General features: G+C 37.6%; 1 protein-coding gene across 1 annotated transcript; it reads left to right on the forward strand.

Moving 5' to 3' along the window:
• Nucleotides 1–4,423: 4,423 nt before the first annotated feature.
• Nucleotides 4,424–9,446, forward strand: vax1 (ventral anterior homeobox 1). The gene is made up of 3 exons (XM_070874973.1): nt 4,424–4,661; nt 7,421–7,608; nt 8,961–9,446. Exons 1-3 carry the CDS (start codon nt 4,424–4,426, stop codon nt 9,444–9,446), a joined length of 912 nt encoding a protein of 303 aa, XP_070731074.1.
• Nucleotides 9,447–12,583: the final 3,137 nt, after the last annotated feature.

Here is a 12,583-nt window from a genome sequence, read left to right on the forward strand (position 1 = left end):
TCAATTCAATTATAATGGGATTAGATGCAAGTCTGAGTTTACAAGAGAAATTAAGGCTCAACAGAGACTAAAGCCAAAATGATAACTGAGGTAAAAAAGAGTCTTTATCTTATTTGTTTATACTTGATGTGAACTCAAGCGGCGAGGTAAAACTGTGTGTGTCCCAAGTACCCCTATAGTTGTAATTGTTGACACTCGCCAAGTAGAGTTGATTAGGTTTGAGCGGGCTGATCGATTCACATTATGTGAATTTTTAGATTATACTTGGGGTTTTTCTCGACAAAATGATACTTTATAGCACTGGATATTGTATTAAACTAACTGCCTTTCCTATTCAAATAGAATATGTAACGAGGTGAGGTGTACTGAAGTGTTGCTCTTGCAGTAGCTTCTATCACTGCCTTGCATTCTTTGCGGGTCAATAATTAATGGTCGAGATATTATCCACTGGATGTCGCTGCTGATTTACAACAGAATCAAGATTCCCCTCAGCATTGATGCTGGATAAGAAATTCGTCAGAATCGGGCAAGTTGAGTTTCTTACTTTCCCCAGGGTTAAAAGTGGCGCATTTTTGCTCTTTGTTTCTGATTGGTAATGTACCTTGTTTTCAGTCCATATTAACTTCTTTCATTTCAAAACTACAAATACAGAAGATGTTTATGTGCAAGTGTGATTAAAGATAGTGCAATGATGGACGACAAGTTCACAGAGAACTGATAGACAAGGCAGAACACATTAATGACACATGATTGCGCAACATTCAAAAGACATATTGGTCTTTGTTGTTTGTGCGTTGAATTGCAAGAGCACTTAAAAGAAAATCGTGTTTTGTTGAGCAAATGTTCTCGAACCCCAACAGGTCTGCGAATAAAAACAGCATTCATACCTATAGACGGATTCATTAACTTGAACTTTACATCGACCGTTGAAAACCTACCAACAAGACAAAACTAAATTGATTTGTTTTAATGGACTGCCATATTTACAGACTTGTGTTATTTGTAATTTTCAGTCAGATTTTGCCTTGAGGATTTTTAAACTCTTTCTAATGCGCAGATTGTCTATTTGTGCCTATAGCTTTTGCCGACGTCTGACTGCCCATAATACTTTTTGTAATGCATTGGACACATTTCCTGGAAATATGTGTAACCAACATCATTGCTCACGATGTAATGTTATACTGTCAGTATGTGCTTCATCGACAAAATTACCAACATCATGCAAAGGTAGGGAAGGAAGCAAAGAACTAACGCAAGGGTTAGCGCAAAATTAAATATGCAGCGCCTAAAAGCAACTCTCTTCCAGTTTAAATTATTTTAACTGCTGCAAAAAAAGCAAATGCATGCATTTTCCTAGTGTGAAGATTGGCGAGCATGCTTCACCGTTGCCCTGAGGGCATTATTTTTCCATCGTTTTATGGTGGATGACAGGATATTCCCCATTGCGGTGTATTTCAATAATCCTTTGGAAGGAAAAGAAACACAAAGTAAACTCTCTTTCGTGTTTGTGCCATTGAAAACTTCCAGTTTTCCCGATTGTTTGGATTGGTGCATAAATGTCAGATTGTGTTTCACTTTTTTTAATAAATCCGTCCACATTGGGCTTGTAATTTAAATCAGTTCAGGACGGTGTCGTTACAAAGACAAATGTGCTTAGTGCAAAGTAATTACTAAGCACACTTGAGATTAAGGTTTGTACACAAGTGGCACTTAGTAGGCTGACAGGAGGCATCGCTGATGAAGGGACCAAAAAGTTCCCAAACTTTTGAACAGTATTTGGGTTTAAAAACTTTAACTGATTTAAGAATTTGCACTGACAAAGACTAACACGGCGATGATCATCCATAAATCTAAGTGCAGCTGACTGCATGATTAGCATTTTGCAATATTTATTTTTGTAATGATGTGTTCTGCGCTGTTGGTAGTTGTTCATGGACACTTTAAATTAGAAGTGGTTTAATAGTGTATTTTGACTGCAGTACAATTAACCAAGATAGCCACTAGATTGCATCAATAAATGTGGGCTTTCTCAAGAGCGCGCTTTCCATCTGATTTAAATATTCCAAACCCGTGGCTTTAATATAATGTGCAGTGTGCATTTTTAAAGCAATGCTAATATTTGTAGCGTGCACTGGCAGTTGGTGTGGAAATGTCAAATTAAGATGGGCAACTACCCCAACTGTGCGTTTTGCCCTAAATATTGCAGAAGAAACTTAGTCAGCTCGGCTAGTATTTGTCTTCATTAATATTTACATAGCACGCCCTATTCCGTCTTTGAATCTAACACCCTGCTTCCTAGAATTAAAAATAACAATTTTATTCATTTGTTGAAAACAGGTAAATAAAAATCATATGCGTTTGCTGTTCTCTGCTATTTTGGCTGTCCTGTATTAAATAGTGGTACGCTTGCTTTGAAGGTGAATGAATTAAAAGATAAGCCGGCATTGCTACAAATCTGATACCCAAGGTGACAGATACATTCTGTATCCTGGGCGGATTCAAACAATATCAACTTAGTCCAAAAACAGTATTGTAGCTTTTATAAAATTACGGACAAATAAATATTTTGGGTTTCAAAGAAAAGGAAAGTTTACTTTCATTAAGAAAGCTTGAAGTTTAATTAGCGTGGTGTACTTTTGTTTACAAGAATGCGGTGTTGTTATGTGCTGCCTGAGGTTGTAGATTTCTGACTGTTGCGCGCGAAGAACTTCAGAGATGTTTTACAAAAGCAAAATACTGCGGACGCTGGAAATCTGAGGAGACGCTTTGCTTGTTCCAAGAAAATAAAGTCCAACGCGCCCCTTTATAACATACACCAGAACCATCGCAAATCCGCAGCTCACTGCAGACATCGCTTCCTGTCGCGACTGGAATCTAACTTTTACAATTCAGAGAATGCAAACAGGGTATTTATTTAATCATCCATAAACAAAGATGTGACCAGGAAGGATTTAATTCCGCGGTTACCCATCTTATTCATTCAGTTTAATCTCGAAAACTAGGAAATCACAATTAAATTGTTTTCTATGCTGGCGATGAAATGTTTCATTTTAAGGTCATCATCCCTTTACGTAATCGTGCAATCTCGTTAAAATGGTAAACTAAATCCCGACAGACTGGTGTATGTACAAACTAAAGATAATTCAGAGCAAATACTTAATATGGGTTAAAGGTATCTGCTGAAACAAGGAATAAGAGGACAATGAGGGGTGCTTTTTTTTTTCCAGAGAAATCCGGCATGAATTTCTTTTTAGAAGGCAGCACCATGGAGATCGCGGGCATTTTCAATGTTGCTGCTCTGCGCTTCCATTGCGAGACCTGCAGGCAGGGACCTCCATTCGAGCTCCGAAAACGGCCCGGGCTCCAATGAATGGGTTTAGTCCGACATGTGGCCTTTCACCCCGCCCTACGAAACACGACCATGCAAGCCACACTCGGAGAATTGTTTGTTAATAGTCCAATTAGATAATTGCCATCTTTCACTCTTTTCCCCATTTCCCATAAAAGAATGAATGCGAGGAGCAGCGTGAAGAGGGCTTCTGCCCCGCGAGGTGACAAGGAGGACTGGAGCGTGCTCCAAGCAGCCATCCATTTACTTGAATTGATTCATTGTCGGGTAATCAATGGTCTTATTGGATTATTGTCCATTCGAGGTACCAAATATATTGTTGCACTGACAATGAAATAACTGAGGTGAATCTTTTCATTTAGAGAATCTTTAGTTTGGATTTTCCGGACTGGCTGTTTCCTGTGGATATATTTTGAATAGATTTTTTTCTCTCTCTCTGGGCAGCTCCTAAAGGTGACTCAGTCTCGCTGCTCTGAACGTTCAGTTCAAGGGATGCCAATGCTCAAAGGAGTTCGGGCTTTAGAGATGGTTGCTGGCGGTGCTAATATTACACCATCAAACTGCTCAGAACTTTCCTCAAACTCTTAAGTCTCTGACAAGTTTATTTTTTTCCGCATTTGGGACCAATCAGTTTACTGTATTTAACTGCCCGATTGAAGACGAGCACAGAAACCATCTATTAAGACCTAATATATTATCCAAACAAGTCAGTGTATTCATGGGGTAACGTGAATGTCGGGCCGTAAAATTACCCATAATCAGTTGAAACGGCAAGTGTACGTACTATGTGCCTGGTATCTGTAGATCTTACAACAGTAAACCTGCAAGGCTGCAGCTTAAAGCACTATGTAGCGTAGTGTTGATCATTTGGCATTTCAAGCTGGACAACCATAAAAGAACGGCCATCGGTGAAAGCAGTATTCCAATCGAGCATTCGGAAACCATCCTCGTCGATAAAACGAACTTTGCCTCGAATACAGCAGCCGGGACAATATTTTGGGCAATACCAAAAAAAAATATTATTGTGCCTTGCAATTTCTTTTTTTTTGCACTACGTTTCATTAACAGTCCTCAATGGAAGTCAGATGCAATCGAGAGCCAATAATGGAAGCGGAGTCGAGCAGAGGTTTAAATGGGCTCCGGGAAGGGAAGGAAACCAGCTCGAATTCAAGGGATTCTCACGGAAACCTTCGGAATTCTTTAATGCAGGACCAGCAGGAGACTTTCCCAGCTTCGGCAGTCTCCGATGACTGCAATAAAACAAAATCTAGTACTACTGACCCGGACTATTGTAGACGGATTCTTGTAAGAGGTGAGCGCGTTTTTTTTCTCTCTCTCCGTGTTGTTGTTGAGTTTTAAACTGACTTGTCCCACTGGTTTGGCTCAGCTTGAGCTTCCTAGGCACGATGCAAAACACTATTTTACGTTTTACACCACGTTGTTATGTACCTTTTAAAAAAAAATGTGGATGCCAACATGATCTGCCGATTACTGTAAAGTTCGACACTCTCCGGGAGAATGTATCAGGGTTTTTTTTTTATCGGGGACAATTTGCTACGTGTTTTTACTTGTTTATTTCCGCATTTTTGCCAATACAAACTTATCAGTGCAAACACGGCCGAGTGTTTGAAACACAATTATAGCTGGTCGACTATTTAAAACAAAACGGCTGCTTGCCTCTTTTTGTAATTCGTTTATTTTTTTGTTATTCTTTATCCTCTGGCCTCTGAAAATTCCTTTTCAAATATTTATTCCTGGTTCTAGCCAGCTGAGCTATTCTTCCTTTTTTTTTACACTGTTTGTGTTTGACGTGCCACTCGTATAGATTTTAAATATTTGCATTTTGTAGAATTATTTTACGCCGACCCCCCAAAAAATAAGTTATGCCAAATGAAAAGTAAGTTGCATACGGCAAATTTAGAGGTGCCCAGAAAATTCATGGGAGATAGATTAAATGCTCTTTCCCTTCCTAACAAGGTTAACAACTGACTGTTCAAATACCAGACTTGTACTCGAATTTACTTATGTCATTACTTCAACGGCTCTATAATGGCAGTTTAAAACAACGCATTATCATTTACTATATAAAAAAACATCAGATATTTGCAGTCGGTTTATGAATGGGTGGGAATAACTCATATTGAAAGATATGACGAAAAATGCACTACTGGGACCATGGTTTTAGGTTAGAAACAACATGATCCTGATACAGTTTGTGGATATAAATAACCCTAGTGGAAATATATATTCAGCTCATACTGGTTACCCTTTGTACAGTTGCAAATATAATATCATAAAATGGCATTCATTCACAAATGTATTGTGCTAATAACTAAGTTATAGAGGCCGTTAAATACGCCAAGTTGCGTAACTCAAATCAAAAAAAACTGTGGGTTCTCTTCATTTGTACCTATGCGGCTTAGCGTATATTTGTGAGATATGATTTACTATTGTCTTGGCAGGCTCTGTTTAAGGATTACAGAAATCACAATGCATATGCATATACATAAACATGCTGAGTGATTTTCATTGTTTACAAACCCATTGGTTTAAATTCATCGGTGGAAATGCACATTCAAGCAACTCGATTTTACTCAGTTGTAAAAAAATACATTTACCCTAACTCTATAATATTGAAGGCTTGTAGTTAATGTTTGTGTTTTGGTTCTGTCTAGAAGCCGTGCCTTCTTGGTCCTGAGTTCTTGTTTTAAAATGTTTGTTTTTAACCGGTATAAATCCAGTAATGTGTCAGTCATTTTCTTATTTATATTGTCAATAACGTGGATAACACGTTTTATTACTGTTTTGCTACAAGCATAGTTACTAATAAAACAATCGCCATGTTTAAAATTGATATGACCCTGCAAAGGAAAACAAAACAGGAAAATATTTAGTTACATATTTTTAACTTAAAAAATTATGTCTGCGACGCTCGAGAATTATAAGTGGTAAACTCGTGTTCTAATATTGAAGAAATGTAATGAAACTATGAAGCAGTGCCTGGTATAAGCAATTGTTAATCCTTCTGTGACCGATTGGCCCCCAGACGCGCGTCAGGTTGAATTGCAGCCGCGGCACTCCAAGGACCGGAGTGACCCTGAGCAGAAACACATACTTTCGCTGGTTATGGTAGTTCCAGTTATGGATACATTGAGCTACAGAAAACATACGTTCTTTGCTAATTACGATTGCTTTTTTTCGTGACTTTACTGACATTTTTATTTTACTTTTAATTTGTGCAAACCGAAGTTTGTGGATAATGCTAACCTCGTCTGCAGCTAAAGATATTTTTCCATTAATATAGTTACTGTTATGTGATTTATTTCTTTAAAACCATACACTTTGGTTATTTAAGGGATAAGTGCACATCGTGACTATTAACCAAAGATAAATCATTAAATCACAATATATTCATTAAACTGCATGTTAAATATTAACATTTGACTATTCCAACGCTTTAACTCTCTGACCAATCTATACTTTTCGTTTTACTGTGAATTCTAGTTTAATCATCATTTTGCACTTTCACTAAAATAAGGCATTTTATTTTGTAATTATAAATTATCTGCACTTTTTAATGAATGGAATTTATGCGATCTACACAATCCAAATCAGCTGGTGCAGAAATGTAACGCTACCAAAGGTTTGTAGGAATCAAGTTCACAAATAATTTAGAATTCAGGTGACCGTAGTGTTTCAGAAATATAACGCCGTTAGATTTTGTGCAATTTTGATGGAATTCTTTGAATATACTGTTACATTTGATCTGGTTTCATTTGCAAAGGGATGAAAACTGACAGCCCTAACCCTGGTTAATACAGCAGTACTCATTACACATGGTCACAACAAATAGAATGTTATGTTGCCATATGATGTTTCCAATGTAATGAACGCGCAGATTGTTCTCTTTAACCGCCAAAATAGAAATTAACTGTATGATCTATAGTCCTGGACTATTTAGGGAAGGTTTGCTACTTATATATGGATTGCTTTGGACGTTTCATTACGCTAAAGGAGTTGTTGTTGTTGCTGGGTTGAAAAATAACTGACAACTGCCTTTCAATCGTGCAGATGCCAAGGGATCTATAAGAGAAATAATTCTACCCAAAGGGCTGGATCTTGATCGCCCCAAACGCACCCGAACGTCCTTCACCGCGGAGCAGTTGTATCGTCTAGAAATGGAGTTCCAACGCTGTCAGTACGTTGTGGGAAGGGAGAGAACGGAATTGGCTCGACAGCTCAACTTGTCAGAAACTCAGGTAGACACAGACGGTCATTTATACATTTAGGACTATATGGTGTTGTAGTTCATTGTTGTTGCGGTATAGGTTGAGATTTATATTTTCCTAAAGGTTCGGTGTGAGCATCTTTGATTAAACTGATTTTTTAAAAGTATAAACAATTAATTTTTAATGTGCTAATGTTTTCCGAATCTGCAGCTCTGGCGAAGAATAACGACAATTTATTTGGACACACGCTTATTTTGGTCATTACTGAATCAAGATTTGAATAGCTTAGCCGAGTTTCTTAAAATAGTCTTGAGTGTTAAAATGTGGGGCCTATGTTAACCAACAAAGATGATTACTGTTGGAATATGGAAGAATATTTATAGTTTTAGGTAGTTATCGACATGTTTGGTTGGGAAAGGATTCACACAACCATAAAACTTGTACATTTGTTATTTTCTCATAAGGTGGTTCACAAAATTTCATTCATTCTTCCAAAAGACCAGCATGGGTTGGATTTTAAATAATATAGGCACTTAACAATACGCCAATTGTCTAAATGTTTTATGGCGTCAAAGCTGTATCTTTTTAAAATAACGCTATTTCTGTGAGGAAGGGAAATAAATAACTTTTTCGAATGATGCTTGTTTAGAATGTAATTTTAAACTGGCGCTTTGTGTAGTTTAAAAAATACATTTTGTTTTCATTTTCATCCACCAAAGACTTTGCTGAAATATGTGTTACAGTTCACGGGGACAACATAGCTAGTACACTCGAGAACGCTTTGTGTTCAGTATAATTAACAAGATAGATTTGTGTTTCATTCATGAAAGTGAACTTTGGCGGTATCTGTCGCGGATATTTGTTCATATTTACTGAACATAAGAATCAAGCACCATTAAAACATATACTGATATGAAATGACCCAGTTTTACAACCATACTGAGTTCTAAAAAAGAATCTAATTATGATTCCCAAATGCACATCTATTATATAAGTGTACTGAAGATGCATTGAATAGCAACAAATAGTAATGAATTGTTATATTATAATGTTGTAGATAATCACACCACTTTACGTGTGACATATTAAAAGAAAAAAGGCATATTTTCGTGTCAGCATTCTCAGTTTATAAGAAGGTTTCCAAATCCATCATGAACTCAACTTACGTGTAAGTGGGATTGTGTGTTTGCATTGGACATATTCTAGAAATAGTCACCTTTCAGGTCGATGACAGATTACTGAAGAAATACACATTTTGTCACAGGGTTATTTTGAAGCAATGGCCTAGGTCCAGTATGGCGAATAGACGCGAAAGTAGGTTAAAGGCGGCCTTACATCATTGGCGTGTATTTATGTGATGTGCTGTGCATTATTAAAAACAGGTGAAAGTCTGGTTTCAAAACCGACGCACGAAGCAGAAAAAGGACCAAGGCAAAGATTCCGACGTTCGGTCGACGGCTTCCGAGACCGCAGCAACTTGCAGTGTACTGCGGCTCCTGGAGCAAGGACGGCTGCTGTCCCCGCCTGGCTTGTCGGGTCTGCTGCCCTGCGCCTCCAGCACCCTGGGATCGGCTCTGCGTGCCCCCGTGGTTGGCCTTGGCACCACACTGGGCGTCTCGTCACTGGCAGTGGGGACATCGGGAGCACCGACACTAACCACCACCCATCCCGGACACAATGTTTTCAGTATGCCCGTGCCGTCTCTCCTCGGGACGGTAACCACCAGGCTCGCCTCGCCCTTAACTGTAACCGGATCGTTGACGGGGAACTTGCAGGAACTATCTGCGAGGTACTTGAGCTCTTCCGCGTTCGAACCCTATTCTAGGAATGGCAAAAGAGAAACGATGGACAAAAAACTAATGGACTGACAGAACTCTTCAGGAAACAGCATCTTATCCGTTGACCCGTGTAGGCTGAATTTAAAAATATTGAAAATTAATATTCACGTAACACATACATACACACAAACATATATTACATGCACACATATATGTCCATTCCCAACGATCTATCGGTCAAGTTTAGATTAATTTATAACAGTCAGACTCAACCTATCCAGTGACACGCTCGATTGTGGAGAAATTGACTACTCAAACATTAGTTTTAAACCGGTGCTGCAGCAGCCCTTTAAATACTATTGAGGTCACAGTACAAGGCTCTGGTAACTATATCACATATTGTGCCAGTTCAAAAATAACGCAGGCAACTTTTTTTTAAAAGAATGGCGATTTTTGTTTCACCTGTTAAGTAGTACGGTATAATTTTGGATATTTTTGAATTGCAGCTTAGGTAAGTCAGCCAACAACAAAAATGGACACTTTTTAAGAGCTTGGTTCCTTCTGAAGGGTCGAGAAAAGTATTCGATGTTCATGTTGCCTGTTCTAGCTCTGTTAGATATGTCATGAATGAAGGTTGTTCAGTGTCTGGTCTTGTATAAAAAGTGTATATTGTTTTAAACATGTGCCACCAAACTCCAGATGTTCTGATGTATAGCTTTTATTATTATAGTATAATAATTTGAAAGAGGTCAAATCTGAAACTGTATTTTATTGTAAATTATTGATTAATGTCCGTAATTAATAGACTAATGGTTTAATGGAATGCCAGTGAGTATATTTAAAGTTTAATAGAGAGAAATGAAAGCCCTTGCTACTAACTTGATCTGTATTTTGTCGTTTGTTACCTTTTGCATGTCGTAAGAGTGAAAATATACGTGGCCCTGAAATGTTAATAGCTGTGGTTTCTCATTCCTGTGAAAAAGACACACTTTGGGCATTTAATATGGATTATTTGTGATTTGCCGAGGCCACACTTGACTGGGAACGGTCTGCACAAATGTATAAAATATATTCAAGTAGTATCTTTAAAACAGGGCCCATCTGAGTATGCTTTTGAGGTTAAAACAATAAATAGTGAATGTCATTGTCGACTATCCATTCACATTTTTCCATCGTATCATAATAATTTAGGAAACATGTGATAATCTTTCTTTTATTCATTATCAGTCATGAAGTCTTAGAACTACATGATGGAAATTGCGGTGTTATTTTCTGTATAAAGTGGCAACCAAAATGATTGTTGTTAACGAAGATAAGTGAATATCACCATATAATCAAACAGCCTAATGCACCACTTGTTTTAAATAAAGGTGGGAAAGCATTCATTGTAAACAATAGAGTTTTACACATCGTTATCAAAGGGTCATGACCATTGAAATCAGTAACCAGTATAGATTCAAATAAAACGTTTTCATGTATGTTTCTATATATTTAGCATATACATTATATATGCAGGTGTTAATATTGTGTACATGATCCAAAGATAACTATGTCGAAAATCAGAACAGTTCAATATGAGTTTAATAAGCAATTTGACTGTTTTTCGTTGTTTGTTGGCTCACGGGTATCTGACGTCACTCTCTGATCTAATCGCCACAGTTGCGATTTTCCAACACACTATTTAGTCTTCCCGCAGCTTTCAAAATATTGGATACAAACATTGGTAGATGGGGTTTTACACAACTATTAGAACGGCCACAAATATTACTGTTTTGTCCTCAGAATAAATCTAACATTGTTTTTTTTTAAAGAAATCTTTAGTAAAGCAAGGGTCAAATTACAATAAACAGGAGCTATTTTTAGTTATTGTCAAATGTATCCAAATTGGACAGAATTATACTTAAAATATTTTTGTTCGGGAGGTATGTTTTAAGTGCAGTTGTTTTGAAAACGGATTTGAGCTTTTGAAATCAACACTAGATAATTGCACAAATCAGTCCCAGAAAGACTTATCGTACAGACCCGCCGGGTTATAACAGACCGTTCCCAGCACTGCAGTTTAATAAACATCCCGACAGTATCAAGTGTTTGTTACACGTGCCACTTATCAAGATTTGTGAATGTGTAATAATAGCAGATTTACAGAGATTCCTGTTGCAGTGTAGGGGCGACTCCAGAGTCCTTGGTTCGAAATGCTATCACCATATCTGAGACAGGTTCAAAATTATACGCGGCATTTTACTCCGCCGACACATTGAAACTGAGCCTTTACAAACAACTATAAATTATTCACAAAATATAAACCACTCAAATCTTTTTAAAATTTCCGATATGATATATGTCTTCATCGTTTTCTATTACTCCACGGGGTTTGGTTTGCAAACTAAATAAGATTACAGCTAAACGTTAAATTTGCATATTGTTAATCTTCTGCCGCAATTGTTCCTACTAGGCAACTTCCAAAAATCATGATACCGGGATATTTTAAAACCATTTTTTTTTTTGGTTGTTAGTAAATTAAACATTAAAGTTAGACAAATGAATGGAGGGAAACATTTTAAAAGGGGAGTAACAAAGAAAGTCCCCCCCCCCCAAAAAAAACGATATGCAGTGAAACCGTGTAATTCCTTTTCATTGTATCTACGAAGGCAGCACCTGTTGCCTGGGTCACAATACAGATCAAAATAATTCTCCTTTGACACCAACTGTAGCAACAACTCCGAAACTAGGTGAATGGTTTCATATTTTTTTAATTCATTTTAATGTATCTGCGAAGTCAGAAGTGAAGTTGGGCACGATTCCTGTTACAGCGAAAGAGATGATAAGCTGTTTATCGCCGGGTTGTGACAGTGTGACGCGCCCAGATTTTGCCGTCCTCTCTCCATCCGGTCTCCTGTTTATTTGCATTAATATGGATTCATTTCAAATGATTTGTTCTCGTTTGGGGAGATGCGAGTACTGCATTCAATGGAATATCACACAATTTCTGTAATAACTGCGCGATTTACAACTTTTGCAACGTCGCCGCACACCAAAATACCCACTAATCTCTAGCTAATACATAAATAAGATTCATTTCCGATTCAGTTTCTCAGTCTTGACTTGCACTTCGACTAATAGCTTGTCTAAACCTCACAAATAAACGGCCTAAACTGCAAATCAATCTAGTCTAACCATGATCTGATTGAGTGTGGATAGATCTGACCTATGTCAATGCTCTGTCGCAC

The sequence above is a fragment of the Pristiophorus japonicus genome, chromosome 3, assembly GCF_044704955.1.
Source record: "Pristiophorus japonicus isolate sPriJap1 chromosome 3, sPriJap1.hap1, whole genome shotgun sequence".
NCBI lineage: Eukaryota > Metazoa > Chordata > Chondrichthyes > Pristiophoridae > Pristiophorus > Pristiophorus japonicus.